Raw genomic sequence first — 24,244 nt, 5'->3', positions numbered from 1 at the left:
AGGAAGTTTCATGTCAGCGCACACTCCGCTGAAGAGTGAAAATCTCATTCTGGAAGCATTTTAGTTGCTGATGTGTTATGAAGTATACCACAGCTAATATGCTTGTGATGCTGGTTCTCACTCGGTTAACCCCTTAAATGGTCATACCTTACTATTGATCCTCATAAATTAATGAACGTAATATTCTCTGATTGCCTTAGATGTAGGTATGTTGACTTTTTTTAAGTGACAAATATGGTGATTGAGGGTACTTAAATTTTATTGCTCTATGTGTAGGTTTGCTAATTTCTAGCGTTGCATGTCAGCATGAAATAATTAATTACACTCTATGTTATCCTAAGCTATTATTTTTATATTTTACACTTAGAAAATTGTATTTGTGCTTCATTTTCGTAATTTTTTTTGTGAAAAAGACATCGTTGTTAAGGCACTCTTGACAGAAACATTATCACAATCCTTTGTATCCTTGAAAGTTCTCACTTATGATTTTGTGAACTTATACTGTTGATTTGGTATGCTATTAGTATATCACTTCTGAAGGATTTGATCCTAATTATGCCATGGGATATCCCACTACCGGTTCCCATCTGTTCTCATAGTTTTTCATGAATTTGACAATGCCAGTTTCTGATAACCTTTCTGTAAACGTATCAGATATTGGATTTAATAATTTCTGTGTTGCTGGATGGTACATTTTTCCATAAAAATACGTAAACTGAAATAATACCTTTAAGAAATATATGTGGGCACGGATTGGATATTTGCAGTATGTTATTTACCTAATTCTAAATGGTTCAAATGGCCCTGAGCACTATGGGACTGAGGTCATCAGTCCCCTAGAACTTAGAACTACTTAAAACTAACTAAGGACATCACACACATCTATACCCGAGGCAGGATTCGAACCTGCGACCGTAGCGATCGCGCGGTTCCACACTGAAGCGCCTAGAACCGCTCAGCCACACCGGCCGGCTACCTAATTCTGAGAAGTTTATATTTTATTGTAAAGATGGGCCCCTTTAGTCTTTACGTTAAAGAATGTTGATATCGTGCGTAAAAAAACACTTACGTAATATAATTTCAATTTTTATTACTTTGTTTTCTTCAAGATTTTTGCCTGGAATACAGTTTTGTTGCGAGATGTATGATTAGTGTTATCTTCGTCCTGGCTACAAATGTATTACCTTTGTAGTCCTTAATCTTCGTGTTGTTTACTATAAGTTTTGGCCCTCTACTGTATCGTTTTGGTTCTCTTCAGTTTGTTGCTCTTCACAGTGATATCATACTTGTAATGTTGGAAGTGAACGATACTTTTAGTATTTACATGTAATGTTAGCTGCAGATTAATTTTTCGATGTAAGTAATTTTTCTGTTGTTACACTCGAAATAATCTCGTGACCTTGTAGGTCATTTCCTTCCTGCAATTGAAACGATTTTTGTTTCGTATTTCATACAGGACCATGAACATGGTTCATGGCCGAAACCGGTCTTAATAAAATATAAATAAATTCCACATTTGTGTATCATGACTTTTTTGGGGAGAATTGTAGGGTAGACAGTTTTCAGTGGTGGTAGTATGGACCAAAACATGAAAATAAGTTTGTTAAACATGGGCTCTGAAATATATACCTGAGGAGCTATATCGTTCATCTTCTACTGAACAAGTGTTCATAGCTCTTAGGGTATGCATTTTAGAATCCTTGTTTCCTCACACCTTTGGATATGCTGTCAATATTTTGCAGTTCGTTTTGATCGTGTGTAGAATTAAACAAATTTTGAAAGAAGGAGTTTAATGTAAGATATCTAAGTGTGTTGCTCAGATGTTCCTAAATTATTTATAAATATCAAAAATAGGAAAGGGTCAGTCAAATGTCATTGGGGAACGTCAAATGTAACTTAGATTCTGCTTGATAAGATTCCATTTGCAAATAAATAGTGTTACCCTTCTGACAAGAAATCACGTTTTCAGTCAGGGGTGCGAAAAAACGTATGGGGTGAATGAATTTCTTTCCTACACTACTTTACAAAATGTGTTTAACTAGAATAAAGAGTCATGTGGCTGTATTCATGGTTATTATTGCGTAGCTTAGTGGATGATTCACTAATAAGCTTAGGCTCCTAACTAGTTACCAAGTAATAAAGAAAACGAATGCTGTAACTTCGAAGAACCTCTCCAATTTATTGCATAATTTGGTAGTTTTGTGCTACCACTACATAGGGAAGAGAGAGTCACAGATATGGTAAGAGTACTGGCATGGTAGTGACAAAAAAATGAAGGCATTTATCTTTGCCTATAAATCTTTGTATGAAATTTCAGTCAACGACTTTCTGTTTCCAATGTCAAAATACTTTTCCGACAAACACTTATGCAGCAAGGAGGGACAATAATAGTGTAATAAGAGAAATCAGGGTTCGCAAGAATGATTTAGGTGGTCACTCCTTCCACGTGATTTTCGACAATGGAACGGAATAGATATAATTCCAACACCTGCAAGCAAGTGCGACTTGCAGAGCAGTCATGTAGCTTTAATTATATCACAGGTCAACTTGTGATGTAAAACTCATTAGGCATTGTGCAACATGAAACATGACTGAATTGCATTCACAATGCTACAAGAAAAACTATGTTCAAATTACGCGTATTCCACTTCTTTTCTTTTCTAGGACAACAGTACAAACGATGAGTTTTATTTTCAAATCCATAACTGATACATACCACACACAGCAGTTCGCACTGCAACGGCTTGAAGAATGTTTAACACGATATTCCATACTGCAGTTCACTTCATAACTCCTTGAGGGATGTATGGCATATTCCAGCACAATAACGCAATAGCCCAAACTGCGGTTCGCACCACGCCCCCTCATGGAATGTGTGGCATAATCCAGCAGTATAATGCAGTTACCCACAATGCAGTTCGCACCATACCATCTTGTAGAATGTGTGTAAATTCCAGCAGTATAACATAACAGCCCACACTGCAGTGCACACCACAACGCCTTTTGAATTGCATGCCATATTCCAGCAGTATAACACAATACCTCACACTGAGTTCGCAGCCCAACACTCTGAGGAAAGTATGTGAATTATGACCATTCCTTCTGGGACACTTGTGTTGCAAACTGTAGATTCTGTCGCCCTTTTTTAAGCTCTTGCTATGAAACGCTTATCTTTTCATCTTACCATCTTATTTATTTATTTCACATGTTACATTACATTGTAATACCACATCTGTGAATTTTAGATTAACAAAAATAAGACAACTCAGCTCATACAAATACAAAATAAGATTACATCAAGACTTATCAGTTTACTTGGTTCAAATGGCTCTGAGTACTATGTGACTTAACATCTGAGGTCATCAGTCTCCTGGAACTTAGAACTACTTAACCCTAACTAACCTAAGGACATCACACACATCCATGCCCGAGGCAGGATTCGAGCCTGCGACCGTAGCGGTCGCGCGGTTCCGGACAGTAGCGCCTAGAACCGCTCAGACACTTCGGGCGGCTGTCGTACTTTGTTACTATCCTGAAACTTTCTATGCTGATAGCGAAAAGCCCACGGCCGGTTATCAGGTTACCGAAATGTCAAATTATATTTGCTTGTACAGATCTTCATCTTATGACTCCCAATCTGTTAGCCATCTAGCATACATTCAGGGTTTTAAAGATATGTATGAAATTACAATTGGTACCAAAGAGCATCAATACCACTGAGAATCTTATTGAATTACAAAAGTTGTGAAAGTATGAATTTACGAACTAAGTCTGGTTTATTGATCGGCCGTCGTTCACGCTTTTCAGTTATTTACTTTCTGATAGTGTCCTCTCTGTCGTAAAATTACTGCAGTCTAAAAGCATGTGGTCAATATTTTGGTTGTTTCCTCCATTACAGGCGCACAGTACGTCATCAATTATTTTGCACCATTTACAAGAGAGTTTTAGTTTTCCATTACCCGGTAAGGTGACTGCAAAGTTCGCTGGCACGAAGTCGGTGAACCAAAACATCCCAAAGGTGTTCGGTAGATTCAGGACTCTGTGCAGGCCAGTCAATTCCAGAGATGTTATTGTCGCGTAACCACTAAGCCACAGGCTGCGCAGTATGAGCAGATGCTTGATTCAAAATTGTTAAGGCTTTCGTGGCCACTTGTTGACAAACTGCCTATAGGCTTCTGTCTCGGGTTCTTCGGCCGACGTTCATCTAATGATTTTACTGTCGTTTCGCCAGCACGAGTGCCTGTATGCAGTATGCCAGTATGCAGTTCACCACCGGCAATGGGGGGTGAAGCTTTGACAATGCCAGCCACTCGTGCTGGCGAAACGACAGTAAAATCATTAGAAGAACGTCGGCCGAAGAACCCGAGGCAGAAGCCAATCAGCAGTTTGTCAGGTGCTTCATTTGTTGAAAGATACAATCGCCATCCCCGAATTTCTCTTCAACAGTGGGAAGCAAGATGGTGCTTAAAACATCAGTGTAGGCCTGTGCTGCGATGGTGCCACGCCAAACAACAAGGGGTGCAAGCCCCCTCCATGAAAAACACGACCACACCACAACACGACCGCCTCCGAATTTTACTGTTGGCACTACGCACGCTGGCATATGACGTTCACCAGGTATTCGCGATGTTCACACCCTGCCCTCGGATCGCCACATTGTGTACCGTTATTCGTCACTCCACACAACGTTTTTCCACTAATCTTCTTACACCAAGCGTAAGGTGTTATGTGTGGCTTATCAGCATCCGCTCGACCATGAAAATCAGGTTTTCTCATCTCCCGCCTAATTGTGGATCTGATGCAGTTTGGAATTCTTGTGTGACGGTCTGGATAGATGTCTGCCTATTCTTCATTACGACCCTCTTCAACCGTCGGCGGTCTCTGTCAGTCAACAGACGAGGTCGACCTCTACGCTTTTGTGCTGTACGTGTCCCTTCACGTTACCACTTCACTATCACATCGGAAACAGTGGACCTAGGGACGTTTAGGACTGTGGAGATCTCGCGTACAGATCTATGACACAAGTGATACCCAGTTACCTGACCACGTTCGAAGTCCGTGAGATCCGCGGAGCGCCCTATTCTGCTCTCTGACGATGTCTAATGACTACTGAGGTCGCAGATATGGAGTACGTGGCAGTAGTTGGCAGCAAAATGCACCTAATATGAAAAACGTATGTTTTTGAGGGTGTTCGGACACTTTTTATCACATAGTGTATGTGATGTAACAGACCAAGGAATACTCATTGAACTAAACTATACCACACCAGTCATACCACCAGAGCCAAGTGCGTTACACGTTTATAAATACTCCGAGTAATAAGTTCGTTTATTCACATGTGCGCGTTGCGCGTTGCGCATACAGCGCAAGCTGTGGCTGCTCTACATCGCTGGCAACGGGTTCTACACAACGCTGGTGACTACTTTCAAGGACACTAACAGGTACAAACATGTAACTCTTTTGCATCCGTTGTGAAAAAATAGTTGCCACTATTTATGTTCCAGCCCTCGTATTTTGCTTTAACATGGTGATGCATGCGGTAACTTCTTACGATTTTTTTGTAATATGGTGATGTATGGAGCAAATTGTTACAATTTTTCCCGGACATGGTGACGTATGAGATGATTTGTTATGGTTTGGCCGTAACATTTCGATGTATGGAGCACTTTTTTTAGAATTTTGCTGTGACATGGCGACGTACATGTAGTCTACACTGCATTATCAGCAGAAGATGAAACATTGTGTACTGCAGGATAATGTCAGTACCCCAAGATATGGTCACCATAAAGTATAGGGGAATATGGCATCAGTTATAGGCATCCTAAGACGAGTTTTTGACCAATAATGCATACAGTTTGGACCTGAGAATAACATTGTTTACTTCGGCACAAAGATAAACCTTTTCCTGTTGACAAGCGTAAGTATAAGTTAGATTAACAATAGTGCTACATGTATTTTGCAGTGGTATAGAACAAATCATTACATATTTTGATGAATAAGACAGACAACTTTGGTTTCTTTAATGTGTGGTATGAAGATCAAACTAGCTCATGGATATGTTCAAGTGCTACTTAAGCACTTATTGAGATTAACAGTGCCACTATCCTTGCCATATGGATTTTTAGTGCTACAGAACAGTAACTTACAGCAGTAGTGAATGTGTGGCGTGTGTGTTTTACATTCTAAATCTTTGTATATTTTGATAACTAATTTCTGATAAGTAACCTCATTTTGGTGTAAAGACAGAAGTGTAATTTGTAACAAGAGCTCTGTAATTATACCTACGTACTACAATACACAAACTGTATGTGTTTTGTACTTATCTTTATGTATTTTGATAAATAATTCTATTTTGGTGCAAAGATAACATTTTCAAGATATCCAACGTTCCTATCTGTGAGGAAGCTTGTTCCATTATCGTCTTTGGCCATGTTGTACTGTGTTTACAATCATGTTTCATGTATTATGAAGTTATCCTTGCATATTATGAAACTATGTACTCGAAGTGCCACAATACATTAAACATTTCAACAAAACAGTTCTTTTAGTGTGGGTTATTGTTATAAACAGTTTGAAAATGTGGCATCGGTGTATAGATCACATGTGGTACCTAAGCACTATTGTGTTCAAGATCAGAACGTAATTAAAGAACCTATATTATCTAGTTAGTAGGTTTTTCTAGAGTAAAACATGATATGTTTTCTTCTTCCCCCATAAAATACTCGTAGTACTTGGTGAGGTGAAACATTACTGAAAAACTTCTAAGAACATCAGGTGACGATAGTTCTATCAATGTACATGCAGTAAAATATAGTCTCAAGTAAGTCAATGATCGAAATGCCAGCACATTTTACATACCGGGTCAAATATTTTAGAGACTAACTCAAGCCTCTCTACAAAAAATGGGACACCACAGATGTCAGTAACTACTGGCCAGTCTCCTTGCTTACAGCATTTTCCAGAATTGTTCAGAAAGTAATGTACTCAAGAGTGGTTAGCCATCTCAACAGAAATGGGATACTTAGTAAATCACAGTTCAGATTTCAAAAATGCTGTTCTACTGAGACAGAAACATACAATTTCACTGCCCACATAGTAGAGTCTTTAAATAATAAAATGTCACCAATAGCAATTTTCTGTGACTTATCCAAATATTTTGATTATGCAAACCATGAGATTATGTTACAGAAATTACAATTCTATGGTATAAATGGAACAGCAAATGAGTGTTTTAAGTCATATCCAAAGAGCAGGAACCAAAACGTTTCTTTACATGGCTTAAGTGATTTAAGGAAGTTTCCCACTTCATCTAACTGGAGTGAAATTATATTAGATGTGCCACACAGTTCGATCATGGGTCCCCATCTGTTCTTGATATACGTGAATCACCTCCCTTCTTGTCTGAAACAAGAAACTAATCTGTCATTGTTTGCTGATGATTCATGCATCATTATGAATCCAGTAAAAGAAACTGCAAAAGGAAATGATACAAATAATGTCTTTGGAAAAGTTATTAATTGGTTTTTTGTGAATGGGCTTGGTCTGAACATCGAAAAAGGTAGCACATCCAATTTTCTTCTGCAAGGAGTACAGTTTCTTCAATAAATATATCAACAGAAGTCAGTAGCCAGGGTAGAGCATACTAAGTTTTTTGGTGTACATATAGATGAGAGCCTTGAATGGAAAATTCATATTTTGGGTCTCCTAAAACGACTAGGTTCAGCAACTTTTGCAATCAGAATAATTGCAAATTAGTAAGCTAACATATTTTGCATACTTTCACTCTGTGATGTCATATGGAATAATATTTTGGAGAAACTCAACATGTAGGCAAAAAGTATTGACTGCTCAGTAGAAAATGCTTTGAATAATATATGGGGCTCATAGTTGCACATCTTCTAGGCATCTGTTTAAAAGATTAGGAATTCTTACAATGGTCTCACAATACATTTAATCAGTAATGAAACTCGTTCTGAACAACTTGGACCAGTTTCAAAACAACAGTGACATTCATGATTACAATACCATAAGAAAGAAAGATTTACACTGTCCTCTACTTAATCTACCTTTGACACAGAAAAACGTAAATATATGCTGCTGCAAAACTTTTTGATAAATTACCAAATGAGATAAAGTGTCTGACAGACAGCAGTAACAGTTTCTAAAATAAACTGAAATCTTGTCTCTTTCACCACTCCTCCTATACCATAGATGAATTCTTGAACACGAATAAATAAATCTATAGTTATAATATGCGCACTTTGTTCCATTTATGGGAATGAGCTAGGCAATAAATATTTTAAGCTTAAAGGAAAGAAACTTCTTTCTTGTGTGCATTTCTTATGCACTTGACACATTATGCATTGTAACAGCGACTGTGAAATTGATCACTGGAACACTTAACATACTAATATGACAAACAGATTGCAAACTTGCCATAAATACTGTGTTCGTTATTGATGTAGTTTTTAATACATATTTTAGGTATGCCAATACTCTTAGTTTCACTCTTAACATTTTTGATGGACGTTTTAAATGTGAAAATATCATTTTGACTCTTGACATAGGCACAGTGTGTGTTTTTATTTTCTTTACTGCTAAAATTATTCTTGGTCATGTTTATTTCTGTGCATAGTGCCATTTAAGCATAAGACGAAACGTCAGCAGCTTGCTTAGCATCTTATTTAAGTAGAGCACATGTGTTTTGTAGAGTTATACATACATGTACAGGTGGAAATTATGTAAGTTGGAGACTACATGTTTTCAGAGATATTTTAGACATAAAAGTTACACATTGTGTCTATGACATAAATATTGTGTTGCTGATGGATTCTTCACATATGTGTTAGATGTGGAATTACTGTAAGTTACGCCCTTTATGTATTTTAGATGTGGAAAAAACATTGTGAGACCTGACTGACGCATTCACTGTGTGTGTGTGTGTGTGTGTGTGTGTGTGTGTGTGTGTGTGAGTGTGTGTGTGTGTTGCTGTCATATATTTTGACATACAATTTAGATGTAGAATGAAAATTGTAACACTTGACATAAAAACTGTGTGCATTTGTGTGTGTGTGTGTGTGTGTGTGTGTGTGTGTGTGTGTGTGTGTGTGTGTGTGCATGCTCGTGTGTGCTTACATATTTTTGATAAATAATAGGTACAATTTGATATGAATATATTTAATTTGAGGGCTCCATAACGCCTTACATCAAGTGTGGTACAACAGATTGAACTAGGTTTGTTGACAGATGGTGAGTAAACTTAAAGTTAGATCACTAGCGCCAAGATGAAGATGTATTGTCAATATCTTTATATTCTTTCTGGTAATTAATCGAATGCTTTTGATCATGAGACAAAATTCAACTTGTTTGGATACTTCTGAGCATTGCATTAAATCTGTTCCAATAAATTTTCAGCATGGTCCCATTGTACATAATTCAGATGAAATTTACACATTTTAGATACATAATTTGGATGTCGAAATACTTACTATTAAGTAACACCCTTTACACGTTTTCAGTAAATAAGTCTTATCGTTTGGGCACTTTTGAACAGGGTGCAAAATTCAGATCGTTTGTATACTTTTGAACATGGAATCATAATGACTGGCAGAGAAGTTGTTGTTTTCATCGCCTTAGATTTTCTTGTAATTTCCCACAAGCACAATTGAGCTAGTTCTGCATATTGCAATTTTTTGAAATTTCCGTCTCGCCTTTTTGTGTTTTTTAATTACCTGCCATGCCATATTGCAGTTTTATTGAATTTCCCATAATGCCACTAAGTATTTTTGAATTTTCTACTACTGCTATCTCAAATTTTTTGGCGCTTTCAGTACCGGCTATTGGTGGTTGCTTGAGCTGTTGAACAACTTTGCCACAGCCATTCAACTGTCAGTGCTTGGTTAAATGGTTAAATGATATGAAGATTGGCTATGAATTATAATGGGTGATTCATGTTAATGAATATCATGGAACCAATGTTTGCTCACACAGATCCCGTGAAGTTCTTATGTTTACTCATCATAATTCAATTCTCCAGGCTGTAGTGTCTAATTACTTGTAAACTGTTTACAAGCGAGCTCTCTGATACTTTGTTTCCCTCCAGGTGACTGCTGTTACAGAGTTATTTTCTTCTTATGGTTGTAATAGATGAAGTGGGGGACTTGTCAAAGGAAAGGTTGACCAACATTTAAATTTATTCTGATTAGTAAGGCATTCTTCTTATTTCTTTGGTGTTTTGTCCATATGTGACATTTTAATAACGCAGTAACGCTGTTGACTCGAAATAACTTTCATGTCATGTACCTTATATTAGAGATGACCACTGACGACGGTGCTGTGCACAAATATGCATAGCATGCGATTTTTGATGCAGCAATGATGACGTATCCGTGCTTGTAACTTAGCCAACTACTGTGTTTGGTTAACACTGCATCTGATGTCGTTGTAGTACGTTCATGTAGCTCTCTTACCTTAGTATGGTGTGTTGTTGTATTTTTAGATGCACTTGACAATGGGCAGTCCCAGAACTAGTGGTTGAAATAACATCCTTCTTCAAATAGTATGGGGTTGTTTGATGTGAGGTAGCATCATGTTACCTGAGGACTTGTTTGTATGGAAGACAATGAAATGAAGTCATTGGCGATGGTTATGAGGATATTGCGATTTTCCAGCTGCTAGAAGAAGAGCACTGAGCCATTAGATGAGTGATTGTGATTTGATGATGGGTGAGAGTAGGCCCATATTTGGTTAATTGAGATCAGTAAAAGGAAAGACACTGATAGCCTAATAATGATAAACAAAATACATTACCTAATACTGATCATGATGAGATGTAACCCAGTATGAGTGGAAACATTATTTTACTTTCAAAATGTTAGGAGTTGCACTATGAATTGATTGTTTTGAAGTTGTAAGGCACATGAATTAGTTGAGATGAAGCGAGGCTAGCGAGAATATTAGTGATCAGTATTGTTTTTGAAGACAGGGAAAAGGCAGAAGCTGGAGCACTGAGAAAATGTATAAATTGTAAAGGTTCCTTGCTCTGTCACTTAGATAAATGATCACCCACTGTGAGCCACCACTTAAAAATACCAACATGTAGATAGAAGACAAGTGAAGGTTTTCAATGTTTTAATGACTGCAGTATTGTGGTAAATTGCTCGGACCAAGTTTGCTTCTTCATTGAATATGAGATAGATTACTGAAATTTCGAGTGTTTAATTAATGATTTGAAATGAAAGGTGATGATAGATATTTTCCAGACCTTGATTATTTTCCTGGTACTTATTTTCACAGTGATATGAATTTTTATAAAAGCTGTACCAACCAGCAGTCGCACATGTCAAATTGCGTTCCTCCATTTACCAGCTGTATAAGAATTGGGTGTATTGAAATGATAATGCTATAATTTTGTATGTTTATGTGTAAGTAATATTTTTTTTCTTTTTAGCTGTGTAGCTTGATTTCTATGGCTTTCAAAATATAGATGATACATGCGTCACCTATGTGTGGTGTTATGATATAAATTATTTTGTTACTAAGAACACATTTTGTTGACATACCCAGCGAGTACTATGGTACTCTTCTATCGCTTGACACTCTCTTACAGGTGGTGACTTTTTTATGTATGCTCTGAGCTCAATGATTGTTTTCTTCCTGACAGATCGAGGAATGACATCTGATTACAGCTATTTTTAGACATAATCACCATTTCTGTCGATGCATTTTTGTAGATGCTGTGGCAGTTTTTGTATGCCCATGTCATACCAGCTCGCCGCCATCCTATTCAGAAAGTTATGAACCTGTTCTTTCACCTTGTCGTCGGAGTTGAATGGCTTTCCGGCCAAATATTCGTTTAACCTAGGGAACAGGTGATAGTCACTGGGCGCCAAGTCAGAACTATAGGGTGGGTGGGTGATTATATTTCACTGAAACTGTTGCAGGAGAGCACCGGTTTGCCAAGTGATGTGTGGGAGGACGTAGTCATGGAGAATGTGTACACCCTTGCTGAACATTCCTCTTCTCCGGTTCTGAATTGCCCGTCTGAGTTTTTTTCAGAGTCTCACAGTACCTTTCAGCATAAATATGGTCCCAGTGATTCAGCTCCGACGACGAGGTGAAAGAAGAGGTCCATAACTTTCTGAACAGCGTCTACAAGAAAGCATCGACAGAAATGGTGACTATGTCGAAAAATAGCTAAATGTTCAAGCCGTAAACAGATGTAAACCATTGTAGAAATAAACAGGTCTACGTAAAAAATAGGAGACCTTACTTTTGGGATTACTCTCGTAACCTTTAATTGTTGGCTGATGGACTGCCATGCGATTCGGTTTAGCATGGTCTTTGCATGCTACTGACTTATCATCTGCTGCACATCACTCAATGGCCCACCCAACGCCATTCTCCACATCCATAATTGGGGGCATCTTCTGTCATAATAACCCCAACAGTCCCTGTGATGTGTCAGTGTGTACGATCAAGTGTGTGTTGAGTGTGCAAGGTAAGTATCCCTGTCTTTCTTAGAAAAACGTTTTGATGCTAGGATGCTATATATTCGATATACGACTTTAAACTGAATTATAGCAAACAGTTTTTCCATCAAGTTATCGTATCTCAAACACTAACTTAAAATTATCAACGTAGTTTCCGTTTTACTTAAAATTCCAGTTTGTCATTCTTATCTTAAGGTTGTTCCTAGGCTATTTCAAGCACTGCCTTGAAATTAGCAGCAGATTTTTCTTTCTTTAGTATTTCCGACGTATCTTGATTCTTCAAAAGATAAGAATGGAGCTTGCCAAGTTGCTGGAATGTCGTACACAACATAAAAACGTAAAAGGTTTCACACAATTTATTTTTAAATGAGAGAGGAAGGGACGAAGTGCGTCTACTTTTCGAATCGAACCACTAACCAGCTCAAGCAGGTCAGGCTTTTACACCTTCCTCAACACACTACTGACTAATCGTCTCCGCTTCCCTGTACCTCTCATTCTGCAATGATATTAATTTCTCCGGACTCAGCAGTTAAAATGAAAAACATCCACAGGTACAACTTCTTCAGACATGTGTAAAATGCACCTCTTTCAGATTAAAAAAAAAAAAAACACTCCGTCTTCAGGCCACGGGTGGCCTACGGGGACCATCCGACCGCCGTGTCATCCGCCAAGGAGGATGCGGATAGGAGGGGCGTGGGGTCAGAACACCGCTCTCCCGGTCGTTATGATGGTATTCTTGACCGAAGCCGCTACTATTCGGTCGAGTAGTTCCTCAAGTAGCATCACGAGGCTGAGTGCACCCCGATAAATGGCAACAGCGCATGGTGGCCAGATGGTCACCCATCCAAGTGCCATCCACGCCCAACAGCGCTTAACTTCGGTGATCTCGCGGGAACCAGTGTATCCATTGCGGCAAGGCCATTGCTCCTTTCAGATAACATCAGTAAATTAAGATAAAAAAATACTTACGTACACTAAGGTGACAAACGTCATGCGGTAGAAATATGCACATATACATTTGGCTGTAGTATAGCGTTCACGAGGTATAAAAGGACAGTGTACTGGCGGAGCTGTCATTTGTACTCAGGCGATTCGTATGGTTTCCGACGTGATTAGGGGGCGCGACGGTTATTAACAGACTCTGAAAGCCGAATGACTTCACTTAACGACCTAGAGCAGCGGCGATTGTGTAGAGTTGTCACTACTAACACACAACCAGGGCTGCGTGACATAACCTCAGAAATCAATGTGAGATCTACGACGAATGGACCAGTTACGATAGCGTGGCTAAAAGTGTTAATGGGCTATGGCAGCAGACGGCCGACCCACGTGCCTTTGGTAAAAGCACGCTTCTCCTGGGCTTTTGGGTATATCAGTTGGATCCTAGACGACTAGAAAACTGTAGCCTTGTCAGATGAGTCCCGGTTTCTGTTGGTAAGAGCTGATGGTGGGATTACAGTGTGGCCCAATTCGCACGAACCCATGGACACACGTTGTCAACAAGGCACTAGACAAGGTGGTGGTGCCCCCAAAATGGTGTGGGCTATGTTTACAAGGAATGAACTGGGTCCTCTAGTCTAACTGAACTCATCATTAACTGGAAATGGTCATGTTCGGCTACTTGGAGGCCACTTACAACCGTACTTGGCCCTCATGTCCCCAAACAATGATGCACAGTGTCACCGGGCCACAACTGTTCGCGATTGGTTTGAAGAACATTCTGGACAATTCGAGCCTATGATTTGGCCACCTAGATCGCCCGACACGAATCCCATTGAACATTTGTTGGACATAATTGAAAGGTCAGTGCGTACACAAAATCCTGCAGCGGTAATACACTTGCAAATATGGACTGTTATAGAGACAGTTGTTGTTGTTTTGGTCTTCAGTCCAGAAACAGGTTTGATTCAGCTCTCCATGCTACTCTATTCTGTGCAACCATGTTCCATCATCCTTATGAATCTGCTTAACGTTATCATCTCTTGGTCTCCCTCCACGCTGCCGTCCAATACTAACTGGTGATCCCTTGATGCCTCAGAGCATGTCCTACCTACCGATCCTTTCATCTAGTCAAATTGTGCCACAAATTCCTCTCCCCAATTCCGTTCAGCACTTCCTCATTAATTACGTGATCCACCCCTTTAATCTTCAACATTCTTCTATAGCACCACATTTGGAAAGCTTCTATTCTCTTCTTGTCTAAACTATTTATCATCCATGTCTCATTTTCATGGCTGCACTCCATACAAATACTACCAGAAAAGACTTCCTCACACTTAAAACTGTACTCGATGTTAAGAAACTTCTTTTCTTCAGAAACGCATTCCTTGTCATTGCCAGTCTACATTTTATATTCTCTCAACGTCGACCATCATCAGTGGTTATTTTGCTTCCCAAATAGCAAAACTCATGTACTCGTATAAGTGTCTCATTTCCTAATGTAATTCTCTCATCATCACCTGATTTAATTCAACTACATTCCATTATCCTCGATTTGCTTTTGTTGATGTTCATCTTATATCCTCCTTTCAAGACACTGTTCAGTTCAACTGCTCTTCCAGGTCCTTTGCTCTCTCCAACAGAATTACAATGTCATCGGTAGACCTATGGCGGTATGGCTCAGTATTCCTGCGGGGACTTCAAACGACTTGTTGAGTCCATGCCAGGTCGTGTGGCTGCATTATATCGAGAAAAAGGAGGCCCGATACGGTGTTAGAAGGTATCCCATGATTTTTTTCATATCAGTGCAACCAGGCACGCAAAGAATAATTTCGTTTCAAGTTGGATTTTCATGTCACACAACATTTATAAGAAACTGCCAGAAAAGGGTAATTTCTAGACAGTCGAAGACAGAATCTCAGGTTTCTCCATATACAGTGAGAGAAAGCAGATGAGCCATGACCGGGCAATCAGTTATTTACAAAGCCTCAATGAAATTTTAAACGTAAGATAAACATAGGCGTGCGTTAAAAGCTTCGCAAGAATCTGCAGAAAGGACGAAGTTCTTGTAAGTGTATACTAAGAGTAGATTCTGTTGCCTTCACTTTGTAGAACGGCACTTAAAGTAATTCGTGGTTAACATTAAGTACTTGTACTATCTTCGTCTTTGACATAGTCTAATATCAGAAAATTTTTCTTGTTTAATTTGTGGAGTGCACGTTAATAAAGTATATAGTCTAAATCTTTCACCTGTTGGGTAGAAGAAATAGAGACTTACATCTTATTTTCATATAGATTTAATTTTATTTATTAATTATTTAATGTCATTGCAGAAATGAAGATCATATTAGAAAATAGGGAAGCAGTTTTACATGAATCACAGTAATTTTGTCAAACCAGCTAGCTTCTACATTGATAACTTATGACAGGGTTTAGCACAACGAAGACAATCCTTGGAAAAAAAAAACACTCTTGGAGATTACAATGTGGATTCCGCAGCCGCAGCCTGTACATTGACTCTCTTTGCCAGATTTCTCTCGGCAGATGAACACAATTCTTGCCCTGGACCGATGACATCGGGGTTCCACCGTGCTAGTAGTCTCTCCCTGAGCAGAGGGAGAGTTGCACTGTTGCAAACGAATAAAACGAAAAGCAGTGGACCCTGTACCATCGTAGCTATATGGACATAGTACACGTACTGAGCTATGCCTTGTGCCTGGTGGAAGCCAATTCTAATAATCGTGCCTATGCCACTTAAAGTGACAGTCTTAGCTGACATGTAAAGAATTAGTGTCTTTGAGTCAAACGTCTCTTTACTATAAATTTTGAGCTGCCGCATGGAATTACGAGTACGTCGGTACATGTATCCCACCAGTCCAAGACAAACAATATTGTAAGCTACTGACAGAGAAATTGCGACGATGAATATTATACGACTGTGAAACAGGTAATATTCGCTCGTTCTTTCCAAAGCAATGGTTGCCACCAGTACTATGCTCCAGGGTATTAGCGAACACAACAGCTGACGGCGGAATATCTTCCTTACTTCAGCACGTTCTAGGTCGCTAGGAAGCCTAAGGTGACGAACGCATGCGTACATTTGGTAGCAGAATGAGTTGAGCCAGATACAGTTCAGAAGAGTTAGTGCGCTATCAATCTGCACCGTCGTAGATAAGTCAGGGACACCTGCCATACGATACAAGACCTCAGAAAACAAGATCTGGACCATACCTGTTATCTGAAAGGACAAGAATATCTTTCCGGGCAAGTTACGTAAATTGGGAAGGTACACGTACACTGCAGCAGTCAAAAATCGGAAGAGAATATTCACTGCTACAAATGTTATTTCTAAAGGTTCTAAGCCCTCGATTTTAAAATCCTTGTACTTCAAGGTGCCACTGTTTAGACTGTCTTTGTAGCTCAGTATTCTGTTTGTCGGCTTGTCTTTGCCCTGTATATAATATCCACAGTATGGTGAGTACCAACCACGGTGGTCCATGGGGGCGCGACATGCCTCGAGATAACTTGTGGAAGCAAAATCGCGACACTTTAGCAGGAGAATAGCCCTGCAAACAGAGCAGACGGCGTCGGTTTCGTTGAGTTGCGGACAGGGTTGGTCGTCAGGACCACCGAAAACGCAGCGGGCATCGCGCACAGACTGAATCGTACTGAAGGGGACATCCTGACAAATGCTGATCGAGTTGACAGTCATCCAGGCGAAGAGGCAGAGGTTGACGTTGGCCCTCTGCGTGTAGGCCAGGTAGCTGGTGACGGGTATGTGGGGCGACCCCTGCGACAGGTCGTGCCACAGCTGCACACGGCACTGCTCGCGCCGCTTGATGGTGTCCGGAGGCAGGTCTTCCAGTGGGCACATGGGGTGGTCCAGGGCGTTGGCCAACAGCTGCATGCAGCCAGTGTCCACGGACAGCGTAGCGTTGCTTTTGTCCTCCAGCTGCCACTCCTCGCCTGCAAGATCAATGACAGCAGTTGGGTGGTGGTTCTCGTCGTACGCTGAATGTGCCACAAATGCGGACAACTTTCCACCATAAACGGTTATCGTATTATGCATGTCGCTACCAAACAATCCCATGTATGAGTATCTCAACAAAGCACGTCATTCTTACACTGCCAGCTGGTGTGAATTGAATAAGTGTTCTTCAGTATTCTCAGATACTTACGATGATTATATGAAGCTGGTATCTGTTCCCGAAAGAACAGTTACCACTGATGACCGTGCAACTTCTCTAGAATAAAATGATAATTAAATAGAAACCCTTAGCTGTCGATAGGTGTTGTTGATATACATCAATGGGGACACCTGAAGATACGTGCTCTGACCAGGAGTCAAACCCGGGATGTCCAGCTTACATTGCAGATGCTCTATCCGTTTGAGCCACCGAGGGCACAGAGGATAGTGCGAATGCAGGGACGTATCCCTTGCACGCTTCCCGTGAGATCCATATTCCCAACTGTCCACAACCTACATTCGTAGTGTTCCTAATATGAGGGTCACTCCAAATGAAATGCACACTACTTTTTTTAAAATCCATCTTTTATTCTACATGTCTGAAAGTTTCACAGTGTGTAGATACATTCTTTAGGAACAATATTTTCATTTCTCTACATAATTTACATCCCTCTCAACTGTCTTACGTCATCTTGGAACCAGCGCCTATATACCCGCACGGTAAAATCCTGGACCAACCTGTTGGAGCCACTGCTTGACAGCGTGCACAAGGGAGTCATCATCTTCAAACCTTGTTCTACGAAGAGAGTCTTTCAGTTTCCCAAAGAGGTGATAGTCACATGGAGCCAGGTCAGGACTGTAGGGCGGGTGTTTCAGTGTTGTCCATCTGAGGTTTGTGATCGCTTCCATGGTTTTTTGACTGATATGTGGGCGTGCATTGTCGTGTAACAGCAAAACATACTGCTTTTTCAGATGTGGTCGAACACGACTCAGTCGAGCTTGAATTTTCTACTGTGTCGTCACATGCATCAGAAGTTATGGTGGTTCCTCTTTGCATGATGTCCACAAGCAAGAGTCCTTCGGAATCGAAAAACACCGTAGCGAAAATTTTCTACAAGAAGGTGTGGTTTTAAATTTATTTTTCTTGGGCGAATTTACATCATGCCACTCCAATGATTGCCTCTTGGTCTCTGGTGAAAAATGAGGGAGCCATTTTTCATCACCTGTCACAATTCTTCCAAGAAATTCATCTCCACCACTCTCGTACTGTTCCAAAAGTTCGCTGCATAGTGTTTTTCTTGTTTCATTGTGAGCCACTGTCAACATCCTGGGAACCCACGTGGCACAAATCTTTTTTAACGGCAACACTCAGTATTGTGCAAACACTTCCTTCCCTTATCCCAACGTAGCGTGACAATTCGTTCACTGTGATGGGTCTGTCAGCAGTCACCAATTCGTTAACTCTCTGCACATTGTCTGGAGTGTGTGCAGTAATAGGCCTGCCGCTGCGAGGACAATCCTCAATGTTGCCGTGCCGGCTTTCATCACCTAACCTGTTTGCCCACCGACTAACTGTACTGCGATCGACAGCAGCATCTCCATACACCTTTTTCAACCTCTTGTGGATGTTTCCCACTGTCTCGTTTCCACAGCACAGGAGTTCTATGGCAGTACGTCGCTTCTGACGAACGGCAAATGTAGCAGCCATCTTGAAGACATGCTGTGACGGCGCCACTCACGGGAACAGGTTGAACTAAGTTTGAAAACAAGAGGGAAGGATGTATCTACACACTGTAAAACTTTCACACATGCAGAATGATAACTGTATTTTTACAAAAATAGTGTGCATTTCTTTTGGAGTGACCCTCGTAGATATTTGCCCATTCAGTGGTATCTGTTCTTTCGGGAACAAATACCATCTTCACAGTTAAAGGCTACCTGGCCATTGACCTCCTTCTGTGCGAATGCGCACACTTTGGCCGAACTCTTTCGGGACTTGTCAGCTTAGGCTGGCGCGAGTAATGAGTGAATGGGCAAATACCTATTAGGAACACTACGAATGTAGGTTGTGGACTGTTGGGACTGTGGGTCTCACAGGAAGCGTGCAAGGGATAAGTCCCTGCAGTCGCACTCTCCCCTGTGCCCTCGGTGGCTCAGATGGACAGAGCGTCTGCCATGTAATCAGGAGGTCACGGGTTCGAATGCTGGTCAGGCCACACATTTTCAGCTGTCCCCATTGATGTATATCAACAACACCTGTCGGCAGCTAAGGGTTTCGATTTAATTGTCAATTCACTTGGGTTGAAGTTGTTGTTTGTTGTATTTTGTTACTATCCTGTAACTTTCTATGCTGACAGTGAAAAGGTGACCATTTTTAAATTAAATTTAATTACAGTGTGGTTATATATATGTAGACTAAAGAATCAACTTGCTTAAAATAATGAAGGGTAATCATTCAATCACTAAAAAGAAGGAAACTAATCGTCCACATACTTTGAGCTATAATTTTGTACCGCCATTTTTGCTCCATTCTTCACAGCTGCAACTGCTAGTTTCAACAATCAATTCTAATTACGCTGCAGTCCTCTTCTAAACTTTACAGCACTTATTAATTCGTACTCTTTCAATATTAATATTTGTTAACATGTCATTTAATGTTTGGAATAAATCATAAATTATTCATGTTTTGTAGTAATAAGCAACATCCTTTGTTTCGTAAATGGCCTCAAAAACTGTAGCTGGTAAGAAAATTACAAGCACAATTGGTGCACGTTCGTATTCAAATACTATCACAGAAAAGCTTGCAGAAACTCTTGAACTGATAAGGGCTGTCGAAATCACGTGTTGTTGTTGTTGTAGTCTTCAGTCCAGAGACTGGTTTGATGCAGCTCTCCATGCTACTCTATCCTGTGCAAGCTTCTTCATCTCCCAGTACCTACTGCAACTTACATCCTTCTGAATCTGTTTAGTATACTCATCTCTTGGTCTCCCTCTACGATTTTTACCCTCCACGCTTCCCTCCAATACTAAATTGGTCATCCCTTGATGTCTCAGATCATGACCTACCAACCGATCCCTTCTTCTAGTCATGTTGTGCCACAATCTCCTCTTCTCTCCAATTCTATTCAGTACCTCCTCATTAGTTATGTGATGTACCCATCGAACCTTCAGCATTCTTCGGTAGCACCACATTTCAAAAGCTTCTATTCTCTTATTGTCTAAACTATTTATCGTCCACGTTTCACTTCCATACATGGCTACACTAAATACAAATATTTTCAGAAAAGACTTCCTGACAAATCTATACTCGGTGTTAACAAATTTCTCTTCTTCAGAAACGCTTTCCTTGCCATTGCCAGTCTACATTTTATATTCTCTCTATTTCGACCACCATCAGTTATTTTGCTTCCCAAATAGCAAAACTCATTTACTCCTTTAAGTGTCTCATTTCCGAATGTAATTCCCTCAGCATCACCCGATTTAATTTGACTACATTCCATTATCCTCGTTTTCCTTTTGTTGATGTTCATCTTATATCCTCCTTTCAAGACACTGTTCAGTTCAACTGCTCTTCCCGGTCCTTTGCTGTCTCTGACAGAATTACAATGTCATCGGCCAACCTCAATGTTTTTATTTCTTCTCCATGGATTTTAATTCCTACTCCGAATTTTTCTTTTGTTTCCTTTACTGCCTGCTCAATAAACAGATTGAATAAAGTCGGGGATAGGCTACAACCCTCTCTCACTCCCTCCCCAACCACTGCTTCCTTTTCATGCCCCTCGACCCTTTTAACTGCCATCTGATTTCTGTACAAATGGTAAATAGCCTTTCGCTCAATGTATTTGACCCCTGACATATTCAGATTTTGAAAGAGAGTATTCCAGTCAACATTGTCAAAAGCTTTCTCTAAGTCTACAAATGCTAGAAACGTAGGTTTGCCTTTTCTTAATCTATTTTCTAAGATAAGTCGTATGGTCAGTATTGCCTCACGTGTTCCAAAATTTCTACGGAATCCAAACTGATCTTCCCCGAGGTCGACTTCTACCAGTTTTTCCATTCATCTGTAAAGAATTCGTGTTAGTATTTTGCAGCTGTGACTTATTAAACTGATAGTTCGGTAATTTTCACATCTGTCAACACCTGCTTTCTTTGGGATTGGAATTATTATATTCTTCGTGAAGTCTGAGGGTGTTTCGCCTGTCTCATACATCTTCTTCACTAGATGGTAGAGTTCTGTTACTTCAGAAGCCCATAGGGAGTTGTAAATGCCCAGAGTGGTCTAATAGGGCACAGGTTAAATTATAAATTATTCGTAAAAGCGCTGCACACGAAAAAGTATGGTCGCCCTACAGTGTCCTCAGTACAAGATGAGCTTGCGTTTTTACACCACACTGAAGCTGTCAGCCATTTCGCATTTCCTATCGATATATGATTTGAGGTCCATTCTTAAGAACTACGAGGGTTGGAACTTTAATAGAGGCAAATATTTATTTACAACTTACACAAAGCAGACACATGTTTCCAAGTTCTCCTGTCCTTGTGTATAACCCCTTGCCAGCAATGTGGAAGTCGTAGGGCACATGCAGCAGCGCCAGATGTGTTGATACACCGAGTGGAGCTGTCTACTTCCTGACGAATCTCTGTGACAGTTCTGAAACGAATGCCATAAAGAGGTTCCTTCATCTCAGGAATCAAGCCCCATCGATCGACCAAATCAGTCGCAAGCTGTGCCACACGAGACCGGACATTCTCCTGCAAAATGATGGGCGGACCTGTGCAGAAAGTGTAGCCGCTTCTTTGTCTAAGCTGTTCATTTTTGAAACACAGCCTGCAATCCACCACAGTCCCAGCCTTAAGCCCTTGTGATTTCCACTTGATTCCTAACATGAAGGAAGCACTACTTGGCAATCGTTTCAGACCTGTTACAGAGATTCGGGAAGTAGACCGCTCCTCTCGAACTATCAACACAACTGGCGCTGCTAAAACTATCCACCAAATTTCCACATCACTGACAACTGGTTACACACAATTCTGGCGACTACTCTGAAGGACCGTAAAGCTTTGAAACATTTAACAAGTTTGTTTGTGTGTACATCCTCCGCAGCAAGCACATAACCACTTATTTTGTAAATAAAACTGCCTTGTCCTGCTGCTAGTTACTTTATTTATCCCAGACGCGTTTCGCCTTCTCCTGTTCTAAGGCGTCTTCTGTGGGATCTATGACGACACAGTTTTGTTAGTTTCAGATTATTAAGCAGATAACTTCGTAATTTATTGTAAAAAAAAGTAATTACCTGCGATTTGCTGATCTGCATTTCCTCACATATAGTATGGAGATCGCACTACCACTTTTATCACTGCCTTATAATCACATCTTTGTGTTCTCGCCTTCCACAAACTGTTCACCATGTTTCTCACTCTTTTTCGTGGTGGAATATTGTTCTTTTGCCACTCGATACAACTATTTCGTCGTACACTGTTTTTCACAACGTAAATATTGCGATTCCATTACGTGTTTCATCTTCTTTGGTATGATTACCTATTTGTAGCCAACCTAACGAAGTATGTGTTCGAGACTAACTTCTATTTACGATGTTTATACCGTGTGTGTGTGTGTATGAGTGAGAGAGACTTTATAACTCACATACAGTCGCTGAGTGCATCCACTTTCCGAATGGAAGGTAATCTGAGAATTGAGGTAATTACTTCTACTGCAAGGGATCGTGGCAGAAAGACAAAACTCTCAATTAAAGCCGGAAAATTTCGACTGAGAAAATAAATGACCATCAAGAGAGACGGCAGAAACAGAAGTAACAAATGAAACTGGCAAAAGAGATCAGAGCGGTTCTAAGCGCTTGTCTGGAACCGCGCTACCGCTACGGTCGCAGGTTCGAATTTTGCCTCGGGCATGAATGTGTGTGGTGTCCTTAGGTTAGTTAGGTTTAAGTAGTTCTAAATTCAAGGGGCCTGATGACCTCAGATGTTAAGTCCCATAGTGCTCGGAGCCATTTATACCATTTGAAAAGAGGTCAGAGCAATCAACAATCCAGAAGTGACATCACCTAGCGGTGTCGATATTGAAATAGTACTAGGTGACGAAACCAAAGTCATTATTGTGTCGTCAGGGACTGGAAGTCGATCAGGCTGGCACAGAAACAAAAGTTCATGATCTAAACAAATGTTAATAGAGGTGATTATTTGTCAACTACGATGAATTATACCTTAGCGATTTCGGTTTAAAAATGATACTCGATGACGAAACCAGAGTCACTATTGTGTCGTCAGCAACTCGCTATCGACCAGGTTGGCTAAAGAAACAAAGGTGTGTGATCTAAAAATTGCTTGTAGGGGGCCGACCGAAGTGGCCGTGCGGTTAAAGGCGCTGCAGTCTGGAACCGCAAGACCGCTACAGTCGCAGGTTCGAATCCTGCCTCGGGCATGGATGTTTGTGATGTCCTTAGGTTAGTTAGGTTTAACTAGTTCTAAGTTCTAGGGGACTAATGACCTCAGCAGTTGAGTCCCATAGTGCTTAGAGCCATTTGAACCATTTTGTTAATAGGGATGATTATTTATCAACTACGGTGAACTATACCTCGGTGCGGTTGCATGTATCGAGAAAAACTGATCGTAAGTTAGTGTATTGGGTAAGTGCTATATGAGCTGGAAGTGACCTGATGCAGAAGATGAACTTTGATATGACGTTGGAAGGGATTTCTGAGTCCAAGGATCAACACATGGACTTTGATTCTGTATTGCCAAAATAATTTTTAAAAGCCATATAAGGCAACTGCATCAATACATTAAACGATTGCACGTATGAGAAAAAAAAAACACGCACCACGAAGGA

General features: G+C 40.3%; 1 protein-coding gene across 1 annotated transcript in view; it reads right to left on the bottom strand.

Annotated features, from left to right (window-relative positions):
* The window catches only part of LOC124716727, a 196,940-nt gene that overhangs the window by 72,116 nt on the left and 100,580 nt on the right, over window positions 1–24,244 (bottom strand). The window contains exon 7 of the mRNA XM_047243270.1: window positions 17,118–17,396. Within this exon, the coding sequence (XP_047099226.1) occupies window positions 17,118–17,396 (279 nt within the window). The remainder of the gene's footprint in view (window positions 1–17,117; window positions 17,397–24,244) is intronic.

The sequence above is a fragment of the Schistocerca piceifrons genome, chromosome 9 (genome assembly GCF_021461385.2).
Source record: "Schistocerca piceifrons isolate TAMUIC-IGC-003096 chromosome 9, iqSchPice1.1, whole genome shotgun sequence".
Lineage (NCBI taxonomy): Eukaryota > Metazoa > Arthropoda > Insecta > Orthoptera > Acrididae > Schistocerca > Schistocerca piceifrons.
This window is presented reverse-complemented; position numbering and strand designations above follow the sequence as displayed.